The sequence below is a fragment of the Drosophila suzukii genome, chromosome 3 (assembly GCF_043229965.1).
Source record: "Drosophila suzukii chromosome 3, CBGP_Dsuzu_IsoJpt1.0, whole genome shotgun sequence".
In the NCBI taxonomy this organism is placed as follows: domain Eukaryota; kingdom Metazoa; phylum Arthropoda; class Insecta; order Diptera; family Drosophilidae; genus Drosophila; species Drosophila suzukii.
In genome coordinates, this window is record NC_092082.1 from 35899225 (window position 1) to 35924313 (window position 25089).

The 25089-nt window shown below is 38.8% G+C and overlaps 2 protein-coding genes across 5 annotated transcripts; one reads left to right on the top strand and one right to left on the bottom strand.

Moving 5' to 3' along the window:
- The first annotated feature begins 4530 nt into the window (after nucleotides 1–4530).
- LOC139353289 (NADH dehydrogenase [ubiquinone] 1 beta subcomplex subunit 2, mitochondrial-like) lies at nucleotides 4531–7466 on the top strand. Of its 3 annotated transcripts, none has more exons than XR_011604487.1 (4): nucleotides 4531–4727; nucleotides 4788–4911; nucleotides 5146–5871; nucleotides 7452–7466. XR_011604487.1 is itself a non-coding variant. In XM_070997048.1 (3 exons), the coding sequence occupies exons 1-3, from the start codon at nucleotides 4639–4641 to the stop codon at nucleotides 5212–5214; spliced, it is 282 nt and encodes a 93-aa protein (XP_070853149.1). In that variant the 5' UTR covers nucleotides 4533–4638; the 3' UTR covers nucleotides 5215–5277. The 3 variants fall into 3 exon arrangements, 1 of the variants encoding a protein (XP_070853149.1); XR_011604488.1 differs by lacking the exon at nucleotides 7452–7466 and adding an exon at nucleotides 6830–6844; XM_070997048.1 differs by lacking the exon at nucleotides 7452–7466 and having other exon boundaries at nucleotides 4533–4727; nucleotides 5146–5277.
- A 10599-nt stretch (nucleotides 7467–18065) lies between these two features.
- LOC139353288 (uncharacterized) lies at nucleotides 18066–19267 on the bottom strand. Of its 2 annotated transcripts, XR_011604486.1 has the most exons (3): nucleotides 18554–19267; nucleotides 18401–18484; nucleotides 18066–18340 (listed from the first exon to the last, which is right to left on the bottom strand). XR_011604486.1 is itself a non-coding variant. In XM_070997047.1 (2 exons), exons 1-2 carry the CDS (start codon nucleotides 18549–18551, stop codon nucleotides 18078–18080), a joined length of 414 nt encoding a protein of 137 aa, XP_070853148.1. In that variant the 5' UTR covers nucleotides 18552–19267; the 3' UTR covers nucleotides 18066–18077. The 2 variants fall into 2 exon arrangements, 1 of the variants encoding a protein (XP_070853148.1); XM_070997047.1 differs by having other exon boundaries at nucleotides 18401–19267.
- Nucleotides 19268–25089: the final 5822 nt, after the last annotated feature.

The following is a 25089-nucleotide window of genomic DNA, read 5'->3' on the forward strand; positions in this document are numbered from 1 at the left end:
ACGGTGACGCTTCTTTAAGCCCGTACGGCTGATCCCCCTCGCGAGTCCGAGTCGTTACCAGCAGTCACCAAGTCAACGCGTCAGGAGCGAGCAGCGAGCGAGCATCTTCAGGGAGCTGCGAGGGTCTTCAGGGAGCTGCGAGGATCTTCAGGGAGCTACAGGACTGGAGCACCGAGTCATCAAGGCGAGAGGTCGTCGAGTCAATCAGGACCGTCGGAAGTACCGAATGTCACAAGCGACGAGTCAAGGCCAACCAAGCTATTGAGACATTTGTAATAAAATATTTGCAATAAACCCACTACGAGCCCGTGAATTCTGTGCTTTCTCACTGAGCTACTGGTCGGTCACGTTTATATAAATTTGGTGGGACGAGCACACAATCTACTGAGCTAGACCGCACAAATCTCGTAGCGATCAGACCACAAAAATCAGTTCGTTACAAAGCTTTTTTTTCCTATCAAAACATCAAAAACACCTGTTCTGGCACACAATTGCAAAATGTTATGACAGGGACGCGACAGGGGGTTTAAAAAAATTGGTACTACATACTAATATTAAAAAGGAAAAACTAGTAGGTCTTATTAATCATATAAAGAGCTTTGCGAGAACATAGTCATAAATTTATATATGCATTTAATAAGAAAAAACATAAAAAACTCCTTTAAGAAATGTCTGTCTTCGCCACTTTTATGCCCTGACACAAGAATTAGGTAAGAAACATATCCATTTCTATTAACATATTAGCTAAAAGTCATTTAAATGGTAGATTTTTATACCCGTTACTCGTAGAGTAAAAGGGTATACTAGAGTCGTCGGAAAGTATGTAACAGGCAGAAGGAAGCGTTTCCGACCCCATAAAGTATATATATTCTTGATCAGGATCACTAGCCGAGTCGATCTAGCCTTGTCCGTCTGTCCGTCTGTCCGTCTGACCGTCTGTCCGTCTGTCCGTCTGTCTGTCCGGATGAACGCTGAGATCTCGGAAACTATGAGAGTTAGGCTATTGAGATTTGGCGTACAGATTCCTGAGCTTCTTACGCAGCGCAAGTTTGTTTCAGTAGACTGCCACGCCCACTCTAACGCCCACAAACCGCCCAAAACTGAAACTCCTACAGTTTTGATGCTAGATAGAAAATTTTAACTGAAATGTATTGTTCTCATCAATACCATCGATTGACCTAAAAAAAAGTTTGCCACGCCCACTTAAACGCCCACAAACCGCGAAAACCTGTGACGCCCACAATTTGGATGCTAGATGAAAAATTTTAACTGAAATGTATTGGTGTCGTCAATACCTATCGATTGATCCAAAAATAAATTTGCCACGCCCACTCTAACGCCCATAACGCTTAAATCTGTCTACCGCCGGTAGGTGGCGCATTTTAATTTTTTTTTAAATTTAATTTGCTGCTTGCATATCTCCATTTCCCTTTGAGTAACGGGTATCTGATAGTCGAGGTACTCGACTATAGCGTTCTTCCTTGTTTATTCTTGTTTGACCCATGGGAGAAAGGCATTGACAAAGCAATGGCTTGATCTCCGTATTATAATCATAACAATTAACAGCTGGCATAACCCCATAAAAATAGTGTTAGCATTCCACAAAGGTAAAAATTAATTTTTATTTACTTCATATTTCTATTATAGTTTGAACACAGTTCATCCGGAAGCAATTCGTCTAAAAGAGAACACCTAAGATGCAGAATAATACTCGTATATGTCATATACATACAGTGCTAGACCTTAGACACAAGCCTAGGAGGCAACAAGAGGAAACACACATGAGTGGTAAAAGTCTTAAAAATGGCGCAACGTAGGCAAAAAGCGTCGAAAAGATATGGTGTCTGGCAGCGGCTACCTGAATGCTATTTGGGTGCTTTTTTTATAAAACACGCAGATTTAATTAGGTAATAAAAAAAATCTGCAGAAATGTAAAACTTGGGATTTTTGAAAATTTGCAACTTGAATTCCCACAGAGCGTATCCAGAATACAAATTTTACCAAACTTGTATTGCTTTTGTCAATACTGACCGACCCTAAAACAGTTTGCACACACGCTTTAATGTTCGCCCGGTGTAGCTGCCGGTTAGTCATCGAAATTCCCAGGGAGGGGAACAACCGAAATTTTACCCACGCAGAGTCCACAAAAAAACAAAACGGAATTTCCAACTTGGACAATGGTTATTTTTACGACGAATTTTAAGCATCATGCCTGGACTAGACCATCTTTTAGAGTGATTTATTCTTAGTTTAATTAATCCATCCTCAATCGCTTTTTGCGACTTTTTGCAAAAAAATCATTTTTATGCAGCAACATCTCGATATGCAATGCGGCCCTGTTAGAAGTGTGGCGCAAGCAAACGTACGGCCGGGACAAACAGAGTGCCGTATTCAATACTCTTTAGATCTCGTTTTGTGTTCAACACCCCCACTTCTGCAAACTAAATCTAAGGGTGTACTGATCACTAAAAAAATTATCAGAATACCTTGCATAGTTCAGGAGTTATTTTTTTATGACAAAAAAACGGGTCAAAGTCCCTATGTATGTATACATGCATGTATACATAAATAAGTAATATATAATATTGCGAGTATTTTTTGGAATAAATAAATGAGTTAGATGAATAATGTTATAAATAGACAAAAATTTTAATAAATTAATGGTCCATTTTAATTTACTTTTTAGGTTTCGTAGCTCGTCGGTAGGCGGTTATCGAAAATATGCCTATCGTTATCAGGCCTTAAATAAAAAACTCAGTTAATTTGGTGTTTCATTTATTGTTTGTAATTTACGCACATAAAAGGATTTTGTTTTCTTTATCAATACCTATTTATACAAATTATCAAAGTCGGTCCGTTCATTAAGAAGTTGTGACCAAGGCGCCCTGAAATCTCGGTAAAGGTATAATTGCGCTCTATTTAGCTGTATATGGGGTATCTGATAGCGAGGCATAGGACTTCCCCGTTGTTCCTGCTCTTTTTTTTTTATAAAAGACTAAACACTTACATTCGAATTTGCTGACTACGGGAGCTCCTAACTTCCCGGGATTACCGTGGCTGAGTGATCTGCTAATTAAATACAGTATTAAATGGATGTAACATTCGTAATTCGAAAATGGAAGTGGAAAAGTGGAAGCCGAGCATAGTTCATGTTAAATCCGAAGTGGCTTGTCGTTTTTGGTGTCTCAGTGGGAAGTCCTTAGTAATTCTTTTCAAACATCAAATGCAGTGTGACCAAGTATGGTATTTGATATACTTTTTGGTATATAATCAGCTCAGATGTTGGTATTGCTATATATTGATATATATTCGTATATAAAGCCTAGTACTCAGATCAGCTAATAGTTTCACTAGTCGAAAAATCTTATTCTCTGTAGTCTGACCGAAGTTTCTAAAGTTCACGCGCAATGCATGTGGTATGGTCTTACTGTCAAGCAGCTGGTCTTGTTGCCAAACGGAAAACAAATCAGTTGGAGCAATTTAAAAAAGAAGAGTCTGCCGGTGCACAAAAAAAAAATAAATGCAAAGCGAAAAATTCCGCCCCCTCCCTATTTGCTGTACGAATAACATTAGGAGTATTTAAAGTGTAAATAGGTTATTAATTATTAAAGGCTTATATGTTTGAAGAATTGTATTTCATATCGATTCTTTTGTCAGTTACAACGGAAAAAACATTATTATTTGTGTTTTTGCAAGACAAAAAAATATTACTTTTAGAATATAACTTTTCTGCCCTTGATTGCCGCAAATTTAGCAATAATATCATTGTAGTCGAGTGATGCTGCTACTTCATTTTCGATAGATAGTATAGCTAAATTTGACAGCCTGTCTTGGTTCATGGTTGTGTGCTCCTTGAGGCGGAAAACATCAAGTTTGTTTCAAAAGAGGAGAACCCACAAAATTGCCTAGAGCTGCGTCCCATTGAGAGATATTGGGCCATCGTTAAGCGAAATTTATTAAAAAATGGTAGTCTCTCCCAAAACAACATAGACATGAAAAAAAAACTGGATGCGTGCAGCCGGCAAGGTCACCAAGGAGGGTGTGCAGAACCTGATGAGAGGAGTTAAACAAAAAATTCGCTCAAAAATAAGATGTTAATTTTTTTTAAATTCTGTTTATAAAAATTGAACGTTTAAGTTTTGCTTTAAAAAAACAAAAAGAAAAATTGAAATCGAATAAAAAACATGAAAGTTATAGTAGAAAGAAAGTGTGCAGTTTCTTTTCGGCACATTCCTTATATTGCTAGTCGGACTCGATTTAGCGCCTCTTAGATTTGGCGCACGGGGCGCTTGCCCCTTTCGCCCCCCCTAGATCCACCACTGTACGAATGCATATTGTTTTAGTTTTATGTTGGACTGAAATATTAATAATCTTGTAAAATGAAATAAAATACAAACATTTTTTGCAATGGGAAAAACCCTATTTTTTCTATATATAATAAGTCAATTATTATTTTTACATATAACATATTATAATTTGTTTTATTTATTATTTATAGTGGTATTTTGTAAAATATGAAATAGTAGTTTATAGTATATTTTTGAGACCAAATTGGTATTTCACGTTTGGTCCGGCGCGGTCACGCTGATTCACTGACTAAAAACCGATTGATAAATCTTAACAAGTTTATTGCGGACTATGAATATTGCTTTAAAATTGGGTTTCTCAATGTGCTGTCTAAGTCGCAGGAGTCCGGCACATACATTTATTCAAAGAGGAAGTCATGTGTAAGTTCTATTTCCCAAACCAAATTTTTAATTTTATATGAACTTACATAAGATTTTTAGTGTCTCCTACCGTAATGCCCCACCGGCGCATTCAAGTGCAACCAAAATTGGTGCTGTGACTGTTGGTGGAGCTATGTGGTGGTGGGTAATTTGGCACCTATGGCATGAGCCCGACCATATAACGGTATGATCTTAACTTAAATATCGCTCACTTACTGAAAAACTGATGCATCTAAAAAAAACATTTTAGTGCTGTGAACACATTTTAAGTATTCAACTTTTACAAATCTCAGGCTCATATTTTGTACGCATATATCTTCAACTCAAAAATTTAGTTTTTCATCATAGATAAGTCACCCTTTCACTAATAAGCGATATTTACATATATTTTGCATTATATTAAACACATATTTTACAGGGGGAATTCGATTATCCTAACCCAAAGCAATGGAGCAACTCTGAGTTGGGTATTCCTAAAGATTCTTAAACGTTCGATAAAATTCAAGGTTATCCCATAAATATTCAATAAAATGTGACTCTTAGCCATGGACGTATTTGTTTATGTGTTGAAATCTTATCGGTTCAATGAGGTAATGAACTCCGCCCAACAATAACCATATTATCATAGTACTAAACTCGATTGGAATAAAACCGTGCAACACTACAAAAAGAACGTAATCTTTAAGGGATTCTAAGGGATGATGTTGAACTAACTTATAGTTTAAAATGGCGTTACTAAATTTTGAAATAGTCAAGAGCAGGTGTATGTTCCCCAAAAAATATTAGAATCGATTGGCCGGAATTTCTTCAAAAATTTACGTGCATAAATTTGTCTGCGGAAATGCATTGTGCTCTTGTAATGCAATATTAAAGTTGCTTGTTTGCTATAAAAACATAGTTGCCTTTTCTACGATTTTTAGTGTTGTGCTGTAAAAATTAAAGTAAACCTTTTTAAGATTTCCTATACAAAAAATTACCATTTTGAAAATTGTTCTTAATTTCATGGGGTTATGGATTCCTGTCTAAAGACAACTGCGGCTAGTGGTTCCTAACATTGAAAAAGTATTGCAATTAGCGAAAAATCTTTAACGCGTTTCACTTTTTGAAGACACCCAAACCACTCATCAATACTCCTGAAGGCAATGTAAGTATTTATAACCCACATCTTAGGCCAATATTGGTTTGAAAAAAGTCGCGCGGGGTTTGTTGAATATTAGATTTGCCTACCAAAACCAATGCGCGGGATTTCTTTGTTTTATTAAATACTTGCATTTCAATAAAAGTATGAGAAACCATCAATACTGACAACGAAAAGGAATAGGCATAATCTTTAGCTCTAAAACTGATTTGCAATTTTAGACACTTTTTAGAGAAACCATAATTAAATAATATACCCCTATACTCACGGTATGATTTACCAAGAAAGGAAAGAAAAAATGACCACAAAAAATGTCCATTAATTGATCCCCCTTGGGCCGTGGCTTCTTTAGAATCCAAAGTTTAGATTCACATTGTAAAGTTATATGTTCGTTATCCGTAATCAAGCGAGTTCTTAAAGAATAACTGTCCATTGAGGATATTTGTATAAAAATAATTATATACTATTGTAGATTTTTTAAAAATGCTTATTATTTTGACAGCTATGAAAAGCTCGTATGTTTTTTTATAGCACAACACTTTACACGTTAAAGGCTACTGTGTTTGTAAAAAAAACGCCGAACTTTTAAATTTAACAAATGCTAACCACGCATTTCCGCGGAAAAACCCTCTAAACCCTCTTTCGACAAGTAAAACTCTTTGCCCATCTGTGTACTGGACTTTGTGATATAAAGTCTCTATCATCTCTAATCTCAACAAAACAAACTTTTTTCAAAACTTATATTAATTGTCTTTAAACAAAAAGTAACAAAGGTTTCACAAACCCTTTCATAAACAACTAAATTAAATATTTCCTTAAATCCTCAAATTTTGGCTGGACACAATAATAGGTGTACAAAGATAAATGTTTAAATTAAATCAGTATTTCACTATGTTTGGTCTTTTTTTATATTAAACTAAGTATCTGGTAGCTAATAGCCGGTATATCCGCCATTATTTTGCAGGACTTTCTCCATTCGTCTTGGCATGGAGGATATTAGCTTGCGACATGTGCCAATTGGAATATTGTACCATCTTCTTTGGACAATATCCCAAAGTTGACTTTTATTTTGACAAAGTCTTTCCCACCTCTCTTTTGAGTTCACCCCAGAGATTCTTGATGGGATTAAGGTCTTGGCCACTCAAGAACATCCACATTTTGCTCTCGGAACCAATCCCGCTCAAGTCTTCCAGGACGATTGCCAATGAAATTGGGAATATTGAGTCATCACGGACCGTTAGGCGACGATTGGCAATAGCAAACCTACCAGGTAGGATTGCTCGCAGGGTTCCTTTGCTTCGGTCGGCAAATTTACAGATGAGTAAAAAAATTTCATTAGATCGTAGAACCTGGTGCGGACCAGAGGGAGAGAAAAAATGACGTAATATCCTCTGGAGTAATGAAACCAAAATAAATTTATTTGGAAATGATGCCAAAAGGAATGTTCGTCGTCCGAATGGCAAAGAAATTGATCCTAAATACACATATAAGACTGTGAAAAATGGAGGTGGTAGCCTAATGGTCTGGGGCTGCTTTTCATGGTATGGTGTTGGTCCGATTCATCGCATTGACGGAATAATGGTCAGATTTGTTTACAAAGATATATTGGAGACGATGATGCTACCATATGCCGAGTATGATATGCCACTTTTATGGAAGTTCCAGCAGGATAATGACCCGAAGCACGCCTCTCGAGTAGTAAAGGATTGGTTCCGAGAGCAAAATGTGGATGTTCTTGAGTGGCCAAGTCAATCCCCGGACCTTAATCCCATCAAGAATCTCTGGGGTGAACTCAAAAGAGAGGTGGGAAAGACTTTATGTCAAAATAAAAGTCAACTTTGGGATATTGTCCAAAGAGCATGGTACAATATTCCAATTGGCACATGTCGCAAGCTAATATCCTCCATGCCAAGACGAATGTAGAAAGTCCTGCAAAATAATGGCGGATATACCGGCTATTAGCTACCAGATACTTAGTTTAATATAAAAAAAGACCAAACATAGTGAAATACTGATTTAATTTAAACATTTATCTTTGTACACCTATTATTGTGTCCAGCCAAAATTTGAGGATTTAAGGAAATATTTAATTTAGTTGTTTATGAAAGGGTTTGTGAAACCTTTGTTACTTTTTGTTTAAAGACAATTAATATAAGTTTTGAAAAAAGTTTGTTTTGTTGAGATTAGAGATGATAAGAATTAGAAATAAAAAGTTAAAAATGAAAAAAAAACACACCTATTATATTGTCCATGAGCGCATTAGCTTCCAAAAGGAAAACATGCTGTAGAAAAGCCGCAATGACCACATAGTTGTCAGAAGAGCATTATCATTGTTGGGGTGGGGTGGCTTGATCGCTGAAATTGGAAGAACGAAGGTACAAAAATCCCGGGAGTACGTTGGGGTTTTAACTCGATGTGCGTGGGTGTTTATTGTCAGTATGAAAATTGAACTGCTTAAGTCTAGCTTAACTTAGGCGCTCCAGAGCGGAGCGGAGACTTAGGGCACAGATGGAGAGGGAGTACAGAGGGCAGTGCGAGCGCGCGAGAGGTGACTTCTGGCTAAAACTGCAGCTCGACACTGCCTCCAGAAATTAAAAGCCCTTTTAGCGTGAAAAAATGTCACAGTCAAATGACAGTCAAGGAAACGATTCAAACAGACCAGGGAACGTCTGTTCTTATTAAAGAGAGGGTGGTCCATAAGACCGCATAGGCTAAGATTGAAATTTAAACGAACGACTATCTTTATTTCCTCCTGCTCTAACTTTTGAAGGATTAAACTTGCAGTCATTCTATTGTTGGGGGTAGTTCATTGTCGGATTGTCAACTATTTTCATTTTAACTACATTCCGGTGATAGACGGAAAGGTATTGGTATGGGAACAAACGGACTATTTCAGGCATTCAAGTAACCTGACAAAACTATGCCAGTATGATAGATGAGACCGCAGAATAAGCAAAGTTATTCCCTCAATCGAATATGCAAAAGTTACTAGATGTGGATATAGAGCATTTTAGAAGTTTGTTGCCGTAGTAAAAGGGCACCATAGAATGGGAAGAAGTCTAGATTTCCTAGGCTCGGCACTCAAGGTAATCGCTGGCACGCCATTTGCGGCCGATTTCGAGAAGGATAATTGTTCCGAATCCCAGTTAATTGATTAGGCAAATAGTGATTAATTCGGAAACACAAAAGCGGATTAATTAATTAATTTAACTAATTTAATTAAATAATTAAAGCAAAAAAGAATGAGCTGACACTGCATTTATATGAAATATTATTAGCGAGAAATATAATATTAATAAATCAAATTTCAAACTTGATACTCACAATTACATTGGCTAGAGCTGAAATAATAAATCCAAATATTTTTGATCACAAGGATTTGGTGACAATTTTAAAGGAACACTCATTCCCATAGTTAGCCTAACCGAAGCATCGAAAATTAAAGTCCTTCAGACGGAGAATATAATTCATATACTCATAGCCTACCCTTGAGTTAAGCTAATCTGTACTAGAGGCACCATCTTTTCGGTCACACTGCAACTATCAGATAACACCGTAGCAGAATGCAAAAATGACGTAATAGCAGTCAACGAGTGCGTAACTACAACATTCACATCCGTTTGTAAGTTAACAGCACAAGACACCTGTGGACGAGCACTAGACGCTAGCGGCGCAGCCTTCTGCTGCACGCAATCAAGCCACCTGAAGCCTATTACGCAAGTAGATGATTGAATCATAATCATCAACGAGAGCACAGCAACAGTCAGGACAGACGTTGGCCCAGAGATCGTTATAGGCGGAACATACCTCGTCACCATCCGCTTTTCCGCAATCACCAAAGGCACGAAATATGTGAGCCAGCGTTAGATATTAAAAAGAAGCAAGGCATAGCGGGGTCACCGCTACTTAACATAAATAGTCACGACAAAGTTCAGAGTATACCTCATCTCCAGAGGGTGAACAATTACAACCTGCGGGTCATCGAAGATGTCAAAAACGGATTGAAGTCCGCCGACTCATCCAATACGTGGATCATTGCTGGTGTAGTGGCATACGCAGACGATGTCGCTATCATATTTAGTGGAAAATATCCACAAACACTTTGCGATCTTATGACCGCTAAACTAAAAATACTATAGGAATGGACGATAGGAAACGGGGTAAATCCCTCAAAAACGGAACTTCTTTTTACAAGTAGATACCAAATCCCACAACTCAACCCACCTATTCTTAACAATTGTAGTCTCTCCTTTACCGGTCACCTCAGATAATTGGGGTTAGTATTAGATAAGCGTCTCAAATGGGGCTTAAATATCTAAGAGAGAACCAAGAAAGCGACTATTGCACTTTACTCCTGTAAAAAAGCAATTGGGCTAAGATGGGGCATGTCCCCTAGAATTGTCAAGTGGATATACTCGTACACAGCGGTAGTCAAACCAATCCTACTATACGGAGTGACTCTGTGGTGGACCGCTCTACACAAACAATGCATACAGACTCCCCTAAACAAAGTACAGCGAATGGCGGCTTTGTGTATTAGTGGAGCCCTTCGAACCACCCCGAATGAAGCGCTGAATGCGATCTGGAACCTCCCTAGCCTGGACTTAGCAGGCATGGAAAAGAGCAAATCGGCAGCTATTCGACTGAGGGATACCGGGCAGTGGAAACCCAATTTTATGGCCATGCTAAGATTCTCCAGCATGATAAATCGATTCCGAAGAAAACGGATCTATGCAAATCCCTTGAGTACAAACACACCCCCTTTGAGGCCCTGATTCCAGAGAGAGGAAAGGGAGCAGGGCCGACCGGGCACGACGGAAGCAATCTGCTTCTATATAGATGGCTCCAAATTAGAAGGACAAGTTGGCGGAGGCATTTACTCCGAACAATTTAATATTAGGAAGGCATTCAGGCTCCCATACCACTGCAGCATCTTCCAAGCGGAGGTCCACGCTATAAAGGAAGCGCTAAACTGTTTAGGGAACATAAGCCCCCAAAGAGGACAACTAAATATATATAGTGACAGACAAGCGGCTATTAAATCGATCTACTCGACAAGCACCAACTCCCGTACAATAGCAGACTGTCGCAGATCTCTCCACGAGATGGTTAGTCAGTTTATTATCAGCCCAATATGGGTTCCGGGTCACTGGGATATTGTAGGCAACAGTGGATGAGTTAGCCAGGCAGGGCACCATCATGCCGCTCCTCCCAGGAAAGGAGAATTTAAAAAACTAGCCAACATCCGTTGGCAAAACACACCACAGTGTTGTATCTCTCACCAGACATGACCTGTGATAAACAATAAAACAATCTCGGAACTACTCAAATTCAGCCGCACAGAGTGTGGCATCCTGGTTCGAGCTCTTACAGGCCACTGGCTCGTCGGCACACATGCCGGCAGGCTAAAAGCCACAAAAAATGACTTCTGTAGAAGCTGCAGGGATGAAGAAGAAGATGAAACGGTAGAACACCTTCTCTGCTTCTGCCCAGCCCTATGCAGACTCAGAATGAAACACTTCGGAAGCCCCTTCATCGACGATCCTACGGAAATAGTAGGGATTAATCTTAAAAACATAAGTGCTTTTATGAAATCTTCCGGGTTGAAACTTATTTGATATGGGACCCAAGAGAAAGAAAAACGAGATCATGCGGTATCACACTGGACCCACAGAGGTCTAAGTGTACCGGACCATAGTCCGACAGCCGCACTAACCTAACCTAACCCTAAAAAACTTAAACTGAAATGTGATCTCACATTCAACAACCCCTCAGTTTTAAAAAAATATAAAAATATACAGTGTAAACAAATCATCCCAGTTCTGTTTTTCACTTAAATGCAGGACTTTACCTTGGATTTTAAACAACAATACTTTAAAATGATATAAATTGCTGGGTTCCGAGCCGTTGGGGGGTTCTTTGGGCCTGCACCAGCAACCTATTTCCTTAAAACGGTGCCATTGCAGCTCAATTGCACTTCCTTCTCAAAAAATGTCGAAACGTCACGTAAAAAAAAACAAGTTCGTAAAAAAATATTGAAAAGAACACTGGAATACTAAATCGATGTGCGTGTGCGGTCCCATTTTCCGCTGCGGCGAGCTCTAGCTCGTAAGTGCTTTTATGAAATCTTCCGGGTTGAAACTTATTTGATATGGGACCCAAGAGAAAGAAAAACGAGATCATGCGGTATCACACTGGACCCACAGAGGTCTAAGTGTACCGGACCATAGTCCGACAGCCGCACTAACCTAACCTAACCCTAAAAAACTTAAACTGAAATGTGATCTCACATTCAACAACCCCTCAGTTTTAAAAAAGTATAAAAATATACAGTGTAAACAAATCATCCCAGTTCTGTTTTTCACTTAAATGCAGGACTTTACCTTGGATTTTAAACAACAATACTTTAAAATGATATAAATTGCTGGGTTCCGAGCCGTTGGGGGGTTCTTTGGGCCTGCACCAGCAACCTATTTCCTTAAAACGGTGCCATTGCAGCTCAATTGCACTTCCTTCTCAAAAAATGTCGAAACGTCACGTAAAAAAAAACAAGTTCGTAAAAAAATATTGAAAAGAACACTGGAATACTAAATCGATGTGCGTGTGCGGTCCCATTTTCCGCTGCGGCGAGCTCTAGCGACTTTTTCCCATCTCTTTCCTACACGTGTATTGCTCATGGAGGAAAATGTCGCTGAAGCGGAAACCCTTTTTGTCTGATACCCGGCTAAATGCACCATAAGCTCATAAAAACGCTTAAAGAGGAGGTTATTAAGCATCGTGGCGAAGTAAGGCAACTGAAATCCTTGCCGATTTCGGAAGCGGCTAGATCAGTAGGCTTGTGCGTTCGTCCCACCAAATTTACATTAAACGTGACCGTCCGATTAACAGTAACAACAATTCAGAATTCGGGTTTTAAGGTGATTATTCACTGCTCTGTGTTACAAAGGTTGTTGGTTCTTTTGCTGGTGCTTCTCGCGCTAATGCTTCTCGTGATCGTCCGCACTAGGTGGCCTTCGCTGCTCCGGTATTTCTGCCGCCACTCGTTTACTTTGACGCTCCGCCATGGCAACCGTCTTGTATAAGCCAGCAGTTCCTGTAGCGAGCGCCCAATCAACACGTCGGGATCGGCACGATACGCCGATGCAACGTATGCCCAATTACTGCTCCACTATTCGTCAACCGTCCGAAGTAAGTCGAGTAGTTCGGGTGTCCTCTGCCCTCCTCCTGAGCACACAATTTCTCGTTGAAATGGATCGCATCCGGTTCTGGTCTCAGGAATTAGCCGGGAGCCACAATTGATTAACTCTACGTCAGTTCAATTCCTGCTTTACTATTGGGGCAACCGTCTGACGTATCTAGAGCAGTCCTCGCAACAGTTGACCGGATCTCCACTACCTGTGTCCCAATTCTCAACGTAACGATTTTGCTGCTTGCTGACTTTCACGGCTGTATCTTCTTGACATTGATTTTTCTTGACGTTGCTTACTCCCGTTCTGATTCTCGATTACTGGTCCAGCTTCAGGTCAATATGCCAGTTGGCCGGAAGCCATCGGAATCGAAGACATGCACGCCAACTCGGTAGTGTCAGCACTCATCGGGTCGTGGATCTTAAGACTTGGAGTTCCAGCCAGGGCAGACAGTTCGAGTCCCAATTGTACAACCCGTCCAGACGGCACATCACGACTCCTCTTAGCCATTTGTTCTTAAAGAGCTGAGACAGGCAACTCACGTCTTCCTAAGCAACAACTTCGTCCGTGGATCCCTTAAACCGCCTTACAATGGACCCTTTGAAGCGAAAGAAAAACAATCGAAATACTTTACCATAAAACCGGCTTTCGATGCATTAAAGTGTCTATAGACCGACTCAAGCGAGGGAGATAGAGAAATGCAAGTTGCAAAGTGTCTGTTTACAAGATTGCACTCTTTATTTGCTTATAACTTTGTTATGAATCGCCTGAATTGAACAAATTTGGGGATGCAGTTGGACATTGATAATCAAAACAGAAACTCATTTAACATTTAACTCAACGAGTAAAATGTATAAAAATTTCTAAGATTTACGCGACGAAGCTTTGATTGATATCACAACCCTGGAAGTACATATGGGCGTTTCTAACAGTTATTTTTTAGTTTTTAATTAGATGGATTCCCAACTTGGCAATGCAATTCGAATATAATTTGATTAATTCAATCAATATCCTTAAAAAGAATATGGTTTTCTTGGTATTTTAATAGCTTTCTCTGTTGTTATTTTATCCAATATGAAATACTGAATATATATATATATGTGACAATTTTTTATACATAACGCCGCATTTCCATTTTAAACTATTTAAATAGAAGAATAACAGCGATCAATTTGTGGCTAAGGGCAACAAAAACCACCTACCAAAACGGCAAGAAAAAATATCCCGAGCGTATGTCCCGAGCGAAAATGTTAAAAATACAATTTTTAAAAGCTGTTAGCAATTTACAGCGCTTCGAATTTGTATTTGTTTTTGTGTTTGCCTAGGACGGCCTGAATCAAAACTTTTAACATTCGATCCTTAAAGCTATTGGGATCACTAATTCGTTCGCCTCGCGATTTTGGGTAAATCCATTTACAATTTGGATTTTATGTTCTGTTATATGGGCAAATCCGAAAAATGGTCAACCAAGACCGAAACTAAAAAATCTTTAAATTCATCGTATTTTTTGCGTATTTTCAAAAATAAATGGCCATATTTTCATAGTACAGTGGAACCAAAGAATATTTCATATTTTTTGTTAAAGAAAGTTCCCTGAAAACTGAAGAAATGTATTTTTTTCATTTTTAGCTACTTTTTATGATTAATTATTTCGCAAGGAAAACATATGATTTGTATGCACTTTTTCTACCAAATCTCTTTATTGCGATCTAATAACTAGACAAAAATCCAAAAAGGGCGAAAAAATGTTCAATTAACTGTTAATAAAAGAACATGGAAAAATCGTACGTTCGCGACCGGTCCTTAATTCAATAAAAAAAAGACAAGTGGAGATATTTCCTCGGGAACAGACTCGAAGTAAAGCTACATGAATCCATTTTAAAAGTAAAGTTATTGCTTTAGAATATTTCGTCCCAATTCGCAGATATTGGCATTTTACTAGATTAAGCCAAAGTCGACTTCCATTTTGTGTACGTTCGCGACCGCATGTTTTTTGCCAATATTATGAAAATGGTAGCTTGATAAATCCCATCATTTACACTAAGCTAAGAGTTAACAAAATGCTATCGAATAGCAAAAAAAAAATTCAGAAAACGTTTATTTTCTTTTTTTTATTTCCACTAAGTGCGTACGAACGTACGTTCGCGACCCCTGGAAATGCCCATATGTTTTTGTGATTTATATTGCTTTGTTCGTTGTCTGTGGAAGCTGCAGTGCTATTTTGTGTTGTCTTTTTTGCAATCACATTACTAGCGGGCATATTTTAGGAACAGGGGGAAGCGCAAATTCTGGCTCTTTTTAATTTTAGATCAGCGTTTTTCAGCTTTTTTATATCGATATTATGTAACAGCAGATTTGCTTTTATCGATACTAATCGTCTTTGAGAGTGACATTTTTATGAGAAAGTTCACGCCTAACCATATTTGTGACAAAATGCCGAAAGTTTTTAAGCAAAAATGTCGAGATGCTTGGCTTCAGCATCCTGATTTTAAGACATGGCTTCGCAAAGACGATGCTGATGCCTCCAGAGTCTTCTCAAAGACCATAGAATAACAAGATGCGTAACTAGGAGTAAGAAAATGTACACAGGCGGGCTAATTTTTGCAAAGCAACCCTTACACGTATAGGAATCTATTTTTAGAATGCCGTTGCTTTGCTTCCTTCTCTTTCCCTCTCTCTTGCTATCTCGCTCACTACACTTCGCGTGTAGTCAAAATTCAATTTTTGTCTCATTTGTCGATTCTTGAATTATGTTGACGAAAAGGAATCGATCTAAAAGACGTATTGCTCATGCGAATTATAAGAGGGCTGTTGCGCTCTGCGTATGTTGGTGGCCCGTGGATAATGGATTTGAGTTCGATGTTCGAGTCCACTCTGAGGCTGGATTCAACTTAATATTTTTTTATATTTTTTTATATATTTTTTTTTATTTTAATATTTTTTTAGCTGTACTTTTTTGACAATTTTTTTTTTTAATATTTTTGATAGTATTTTTAGTTTTTTTAAATTCGTTTTTGTTTTTTTATTGTTTTTAGTTTTTCACAAATAGATTTCTTAGTTTTTTTTTAAATTTATTTTTTGGTTTTTTTTATTTTTTTAGTTTTTCTTCCTTTTTTTTTTTTTAGTTTTTTTAAAACATTTAGATGTACCAACTGGGACTTTAGGAATTAATCGCTCCTATAGATATATTTTATTTTGTGTAAATTACATATTAAAGGTTTTAATAAAATATCTAATAACAATAAAAACATGAACACAATAAGTAATTCACTTTGAATCAAAGTATGTACTCGAGAAAAGGATTTTTCATTGTATTTTGATGAATATGGTGAGTGCTTTCCATATAAAATGCAAATGTTCGATAAATAGATTTCAGCTTTACTGTTCAAAGATCCCCAGATATTTATTTATTTATGACGCAGTATATTAAGCTTATCGCTACTTTTACATTTGTCTGGGGAGTCTAGCCACTTACAATGTTTGTACAGCAAAACTCTAATTAATTTATCTAACATTAGCATTTTATGTGAATAGCACTCATCATTTTCATCAAACCACGATGAAAAATGGCTTTCTCCAGTACACGTTACACGTTTACTCATTATAAACTGTTAAATGTGTTCTTGTTTCTTATAAGTATTAAAAATGTTTTCAAAAACCTTTATATGTATTTTACATACATTAAAAAATATATCTGAAAGAGCACTTAACTTTCCAAAGTCCGAATCGTTACAGAAATTTTTTTCTGCAATAAAAATTTCGGAAGGCGAATTTAACATTTCTCCCTGTTTTAAAATAATCGCTTCACATCTTTTGCTGGGGTTGAACTCCGACCTGCAATTCTCGCGGTTGAGCGACTAGACTCCTGGCCTACAGGCCTTTGACAACTTGCGTTAGTCGAATGCGACATTGAGCCCTTATTGCAGCAGACCACACGAAATGATTCACCAACACAACCAAAGAGCTTTACACGGACAACGCACACAAGCAAGATCGAAAATCCACATCGAAAATCCACACCAAAAATTTTGCCGTACATTCAGTTGTATGGCTGTTACGCATCTTGTTATTCTATGGTCTTTGGTCCAACGTAGAAGTAGAACGTGCGTTTAGCACGTTGATATAAACTTAATTATAAAATTATAATTATAAAAAACTTATATAATTATTCTGATTACAGATATGGGTTGCGAAGGCACAAAAAATGTTGCGTAGACTTCAAAGTCCCCTTAGAATTTATAAAGCTTATAGGCACAATAGAGGCCTATGACAAGGATATAAAGGATAATACGGTTGTTGCACAAATACTCCTTAATACTAAAAAAAAAACATTATTTTCTACTCATTTTAATAAATAGCTAAAGGAAAATACTGGTGATCTTTTTTTTCATTTTTTTTTTTTGAAAAATACCCATATTTGTATTTTCCTTAACAGCAATATTGGTTTGAAAATGTTTGCGCTTGCACAATTTAACCACTATTTTGGCTGTTGTACAACACAAAATCTGAAGTTGCATCAGCTTTAATTGGTAGTCAGTTCAGAGGATTGGAATGACGACATATTGGAGAAATCATTTTTTCGGCAAAAGAGCAAATGCCACGAAGTGTTTGGATGCTGGTAAGTGCTCATAGATTCTATAAAAAATACTATTAAAGTATGCGTTTACGCAGAAGCGATACGGGAAAATTTGGGGAAAAGGATATACCGGAAAACTACGATGAGTTTTTCAAAGAGAGCTTTCGTATGGACCGTTTTTAGTGGAACGAGCAGGTGTACAACAACAACCAACTAGCGAAATACAATTTTACACAACACTTTAAATGAGCACAACAGCGCCATAAATGATACTTCCCAACAGACTGCAAGTGACTTACACGAACAACTAATTCGGTCTAATATGTCTGCAGATTTTAGCCAGCTAGCAGAAAAAAATTAACAGCTATTGCCCATCATTGACAATAACAAATAAATTTCATTATATCACATTTTATTTTATTTTTTAACTAACCTATTTATTCTACATTTTACGAATTCTTTGATTTCCTCAATAGTGTCAACAAATCCGTTTGGAATTGAGCTTGGCTGTCTGCCATCCTTGATATGATCCCGGTCTGTGCTTGCTGCTCCTCCAGCCTTTCTCGAGCTATCTCCACAAGCTCGGCCTTGTGTTCCTTTGCGCGTTTTGCAAGGGGCGCAGTGCTGCCTGAGCGTTGACTTTCGCTGCAGATGAAGGCTTCCATGTCATCGGGGTGCACATAAAAGACTTCCACAAAGTGTTCCCTAGTATCTGCAATAAATACATTTTATTAGTTCATTGTAAACCACTAATATAAGTCTGGGGATATACTCTCGTTCTCCAAGGTGTTCTGCTCAATGTTGTGAATGCGTATGTGCCTGGAAAATAATGGAGCAACTCGTAATGCTGCCACCGCTTTGCACCATTTTAATTTTTTTGCCAATATATTGATAAACGCATATAAGTTATCTGTACTTTTCATACCTAGCTTCCATTAAGGTCTGGGCCATGTGCACATGGACATTTTTCTGGACTCCCGGCAACTACTCCATGATATCCTGCCAAATATCGATCAGCAGGAGCTCCATCTGCATAGTCCACCTCAGCTTGCCACCGGCGGCTCGCGAATTATCCACTGTAAAATTAAAAACAATGAATTATTACAAATATAAACAGCATTTATCCTTCATACCCATTGCTTCGGCGCCTTCCATTTTCAAAAGTTCCCCGTAATCATTGCTTACGTTTTTGCAGTGAATGTTTAAATTTTTCAACTGTCAAGAAGAAGAGCTCAGAGATGCACAGAAAAATAATTGCATAAAAGAGCCTGTCAAATTTGGATGGGGAACTAACTGGAAAATTTTTGGAACGCTAAAGCTTATGAACCATCCGTTCAACGGATGGTAGATGGTGGGTGGATCTCATTGGGAAGACGCTATAATCGAGCAGCTATGAGTGCACTTCGTCGAGCCAGTGTACCTCTCACCTGTTCGATGCCTCTGCAATCTCTAAAACTCTTAGCTGTAGCCTTTCTAACCATATCTCGCGCTCTTTTCGATAGGCGTTCCTTAGTTGAACTTGCCCTTGCTCGTTGCAAAGTATTTGCTTTTTGCTCAACCATACGGTAACGAAAACAGGATCCAAAGGTCTAATCCCCTGGTCAGCATTGTTTTGATTCCGCTCCACAGTTTTGACACTAATATTTTGTCGTTAATAAGAACGACGACGTGTATCGGCTGCTTAGTCACCCTCACGATAATCAGGATCCAAGCGCCTTTCCCTACGATGCAGCATCTTGATCCTGCTCTATATCTCTAAATTCTCCATTCAGTCGCCTTGTTCAATGACGCCGAGGAGTGTCGGTTTGATCAACCGCTCGACGCCAACTATCGGTTGCTTTTTTAACCGCACGACGCTGTTACGATTTGCTATACAAAATATTATCTATTTGAATTGAAAAACGCTGTAGTCGAGTGCCTCGACTATCAGATACCCGTTACTCAGCTAAAGAGAGTGCGACAGGGATGGAGATATGATTGCATTTGCATGCCAATACTTTAAAAATTTTAATTGGTTTGGGAGAAGGAGCGGTGAAAGTCTAAAACCGAAAAATTAGAAGATTTGAAGTGATGGATAAATGCCCCCGGCTATTAACATAGTATATTCCTACTGGGAATACGCGTCGAATGACAACCATTTGGCAAAACCTGTCATTCCTAAAACAAGACCTAGAGGGACTTTCCAAAATTAAAATGTTTTTCCCTTTGTTTGTGGGTTTTGTTGAATCCCTTTTTGGGTTTAGAGTAAGGGTTATCTAAATCTGAAATCCCAATTCTCTATCTTTGATAGTTTCCAAAATATCCGCGTTCAAACTTACGATTTCTTGAATTTTGTGGGCGTTAAAGTGGGCGTGGAAATTTTTTTTAATCAATCGAGAGGTATTTACGGGATTAAAATATTTCAGTTAAAACTTTTATTCTAGCTGTAACCTTTAACTGCTAGAGCCACATTTTTGGGCGGATTGTGGGCGTTAGAGTGGCCGTAGCACACAGTCGAAACAAACTTGCGCTGCGCAGAAATCTCTGAAATCGGCATGGCTAATCCCAGTATTGCAGCTTCTATAGTTTCAGAGATCACAGCGTTCTTACGGACAGACGGACATGGCTAGATCGGCTAGTGATCCTGATCAAGAATAAATATACTTTATGCGGTCGGAAACGCTTCCTTCTACCTGTTACATACTTTTCGACGAATCTAGAATACCCTTCTACGCTACGAGTACCGGGTATAGTAAATGCAAAATATTGCAAAATAAGTAAAAAAATTGTTTTCATTCAAGATTTTCCAATTGCGAAAATCTCTTCTACAAGCCCCTGTAAAGTCACTTCTAAGTGACTTCTAAAAGTAACTTCGGCGGCACTTCCACAACTGACTTCAGCAACATTGCATTCGTATCGCGGAAGTGACCCGTCCGGAAAAAATTTGCCACTTCGGCACGTCTGCGTTACTTCTGGGAGTGTCGCCGTAGTCACTTCTGGATGTGTCGCAGAAGACACTTCTGGGAAGGGAGAGATCAGAGTGGAGAGTACAATTTAAGCAATTTGTGCTTTTTGTCTCCCCCTCTATATCTCCAAAAACTTAATACCAATTTCAATTATCTAATTCCGATTAGGTTGATGTGAACTTTAAATTGCTGAAAAACAATAATAATGGCGCGCAAGACGGAGTTCCTCGGTCTCTCCATTATCACCTGCAGTGCATTCAGATTAGCGAAAGAGGAAGGGACGGAAGATCGTTTACCCAGTGTTAAAAAGCACTAGAAGGCAGTGAAAGGACCGAGTATTTGTGGACGTAACAGCGCTGAAAATCTACCTGATTTCCCAAAAAAAGTGGTGTGGGTTATTTGGGGCTGCTTCCACATAGGCGCTACATGAACCAATGTTGTAAGCAGTGAGGAATACTAGAATTTATAAACCATGGTAACAATTCTTAAGTCGCGTATTTACAATTAGACAGAAGAACTAAGATGGGGTCTTTCTCCAATTTCTGGGCCCACCCAGACTTTAGAATCTAAGAGTATTGCATGATCCTACCCAATTCAGAATCGACGTTTAGTACTTAGGTGGCCTTACTAAAGAAAATTACTTTATTTTGATTCCAACGCACATGGTTAGTTATAAGATTTATTTAGCTTCCTAATTGAGGAAGCCTTTCTAGATTAAGCTCAAAAATTCATGTCAACTATGGATTTGGAAGGGGAATGGATGGAATGGAATTGCATGGAACGCATGAAAGGTTTTACGATGGCAGGTCTTGATATCGCTCTCCTGCTAGTTCGAAAGGGTAATCCGCCGGGTCGAAACACACGTAGGGGGGCTCGACGTTAGAAACTAAAGCTTCTTTTGATCTAAACCTAGGTTGCGCGGTCAAACTTCGCCCACCGAACTATGTCCGCGTAAAAAACATTCCACCAGAGTCGAACTGCGTGGGTTGTCTATCGTTCGACAGTATAGTACCAAGAGTTTTAAGAATCCTCCGACAGTAGGGTGGTGGTCTCGAAAGCGCAGCGCTGGCGGTTAGCACAGGCGTGGCTTTAACAAAAATCAATGTTTTTGGTTTTGCTTGCTTCATCAATACACGTTGCCGAACTTGGTCAAAAATGATTGCCCTAAATTTTGTAAATAACTTTAAAACTTTTCGCATTCGCTTACAGGGTTCTTAATAATTTTCCTTATTCTGTTCCATTGCTAACGTTAATTGGGAGCCTATATTTGTTCTTCATCTTAAAAAAACTTAAAATCAAAACATACAAATGTTTTCAACTTAAGCTGCTCCTTCCTTTCTCTTGCAGCCGTACCCCGCGTGTCATCATTTCGGCGAAAGACGAAGGAAAATCCATCTCGTGTCTCTTGGCTACCGCTTTCTTCAAAGCGCGCAATACCGCAACAAAACTCTAAAAAAAATCTTTCAAAATAGTTATGGAGCATTTAAAATTATTTACGTTGCTCATTTCATTATTTTGGCATTGTTTGGAACAACTGTGAAGACATCGAATCGTAGTGGGCACCTAGGTTCCTTATAAAATGTTCAGTAAATATTTGGCTGCTCTAGCTCTTTCGGTTTGGGCTGAGGGTCCCTTAATTATCACCCTATCAAAATATAGATCTTTAGAGATTAGCGGCCTTTAAAAATAAATTTGAAAACTGTAATTTTTTAGTCAATCAAAATCTATATCACTGTGTCATTATTGGAGAGCATTCTAAAAAAAAGTTTAAAAGTATTTAAGATGTTCTTGGCTATACAGTGAAAGGTTATGGATCACATGTTTGTATCAGACTTTTACTCAGGAGATTCCAATTATCATGGAAAACTAGAATGGTTTCATGGAAATGTTTGGCTGTGTACCTGTTAAAATCGTTCATTTTTTTAATTTTTTTTTATTTTAAAAGTGTACGAACGTCCCGAGCGACTTGGAAGTTATACATCATACAACATATAAACGAATATATATTAACCAAAAGAATTTTGAGTTTTTACCTTTTCCTTTAAATAGTGATACTCTATTTTGTTTAAAATATTTCCGTTTGGTGCATGCAAGTGCTGTTAATGTAAACTTGTGTCCAATATAATTAAAAAGCTGCTTATGATTATTATTTTAAGCAAAATAACTTAGCTCACTTTCATGTTCAACGCTGGGAAGTTTTCGACACCATAAAGTATATATTGTAAGAAGTTGAATAACTTCCACAAATTGCACATGGTGGCCTGCCCGATACCAGATACGCGGCGAGTTAGCGCGTAGTAACGGCAAGGCGAACAGAGATTGGAGAGAGAGAAATTGGAAGATGAGAGTTTGAAGAGTTGAAAAACGAGATAATGAAGAATAAGAGATTGGAGAAATAGCGTTTAAATAACAAGAGTTAAGAGAGAGTGCGAGAATGCAAACTTCGAGGGCAGAGTGTGGGTGTCGTAAGGCAAGTGAAAATAACGGAACTGGCCGGCCTTCGTACTCTGCCGTTAACTTTGGACCAGAGTTGAGCAATAAAATTCGGGTCGAGGAACCGCGAGCTCGGGGGGAAGTTGTTTAGGCCCAGTGTGCCCAAACACCAGTTTGGCGTGACCCGGCGTGCGCCCAGTTCGTCGAGTGGGCATTGAGCAGGTCCTGGCGCGAGTGGTCGGTCGATTTGTGATTTGGAGAGCTGTTGTCCTGAAGAGCCCAGCGGCTCCCAGCGAAGTCCCAGATTGGCATCTCACCGAGACACCGAGAGCCAGAGAATCACGCTACCAGCCAGGAAGAACGAGCAGTTGACCGGTTGGGGTATTCATGAGGCGCTGTCCTGAAGAAGCCTAGCGGTTGTATGAAACCCCGATAGCCAGGGACCACGATACGTCCAGCCTCGCAGCAAGCACGACCAGGAGCAGAGCACACATCACGATAGAGGCGGAGAACTCATTGATCAGCGAAGAAACGTCACGATCGACAGGCAATGGGGTGATGTTAGGGTGGAACCTTTGTCTGCACTAGACTTAAAGCGAAGTGAACTGTTAGACAGCTTCCTGGCGTAAGTCTTGACCGTCAGCGCGAACTGAGCAAAACCCTAGTGGGGCAGATCGGGACGGAGCAAGGGACAGGGGGTCGTTGTTTCGAAAGGCGTTGTCGAGGCGAGGCACCTGTTCATCCCAGTCTAAGCACGGTGACGCTTCCTTAAGTCGGTACGGTCGACCTCTCTGCAAGTCCAAGGCGTGACAAGCGGCCTTCGGGTCAATGCGTCGGAGAGCAATCAAGGCAAGCGACACCAGGAGCATATTGAACTACAGGACCGGAGCACGGAGTCAGCGAGGCGAGCGATCACTGAGACCACTCCTCGACGAGCCAAAAGGACCATCATCAGTCGGCGTATGGCGACACCGAGGTCAACCGAACCACCCACCCGCTTTAATAAGTCAAACACTGTGAACCTTTTAACTCTGTGAACTCTATATATTTGGTTGGATGAACACACAATCTACTGAGCTAGAAGCACGAATCTCGTAGCGAGCAGACCAACAAAATCAGTTCGTTACAATATTCTTGAACAGCATCACTAGACGAGTCGATCTAGCCATGTCCGAATGTCTGTTTCAACGCAAACTAGTCTCTCAGCTTTAAAGCTATCGCGATGACCCTCTGCCAGGGCATACAATTTATAGCTTTGGTGTTTTTTGAGATATTAACTTCTACTCTTAAGAATGCCATTCCTTTAATTTTTTAAAATTTCGAAAATAAATTTGAAAAAAAAATCGGACATCTTATCATTTAGCTGCCATAGGAACGATCGGATAATTAATGGGTAAATAATTATAGCTTCTTTTTTGTATTATACTATCTTCTATTGCGGATTATAAAATTTTTTTTAATAGTTTAATAAAAATCGAACTACTATATTATATACCTGTCATAGGAAAATAATACATAGACCGTTATATTTCGCTTTCCTTAAACATCTAGGGTAGTAAATTAAAATGTATTATTATCTTAACATTTCTGTAATTATTTTTTAGTTTTCTAATAATTGGAACGCTTTATACAATGCTCCCATGGGATCGACCTGCAAGGGTCTTCTCGTTAAAGACCTTTAACGGTGGGCAAATCACAACCGTTTTGTAAGTTAACGAAACTCTAAACTATTTCCTTTATTCAAAAATCATAAGTCTTAGTCTAGAGAATTCGTAAGAACAGACAGTGGAGTGTTGCACAGATAAGGTTCTCGCCAATACACCCTGCAAGCAATTGGACGAGAAAACTGTCGCCTGTTGTCTAAAAGTATCGTCTTAGTAAAGTGTTGAAGATAATTACACGACAGAACACATTTAAAAAAATTAAATTTAAACTGTGCATAATACACCACCTTCACGCTCGACACGCCTGATTAAGTTCACGAGGTCGCGATAATTCACAGTAATGCCTTTGTTTCTGAACATTTTTCGGGTCAAGCGTCATTTTGTTTCGCGAAATGTTCAACTCAACAAGGCTGTGAGGC

What these genes read in the sequence shown, in the direction of transcription:
- LOC139353289 (XM_070997048.1), top strand. Translation starts at nt 4,639, where the DNA reads ATGAATATTGCTTTAAAATTGGGTTTCTCAATGTGCTGTCTAAGTCGC. An exon ending in ATTCAAAGAGGAAGTCATGT is followed by an intron (nt 4,728 to 4,787) that starts GTAAGTTCTATT and finishes TAAGATTTTTAG; the next exon opens with TGTCTCCTACCGTAATGCCC. An exon ending in ATGAGCCCGACCATATAACG is followed by an intron (nt 4,912 to 5,145) that starts GTATGATCTTAA and finishes CATATTTTACAG; the next exon opens with GGGGAATTCGATTATCCTAA.
- LOC139353288 (XM_070997047.1), bottom strand. Translation starts at nt 18,551, where the DNA reads ATGAAAAGTACAGATAACTTATATGCGTTTATCAATATATTGGCAAAA. An exon ending in GAACACCTTGGAGAACGAGA is followed by an intron (nt 18,341 to 18,400) that starts GTATATCCCCAG and finishes TATTTATTGCAG; the next exon opens with ATACTAGGGAACACTTTGTG.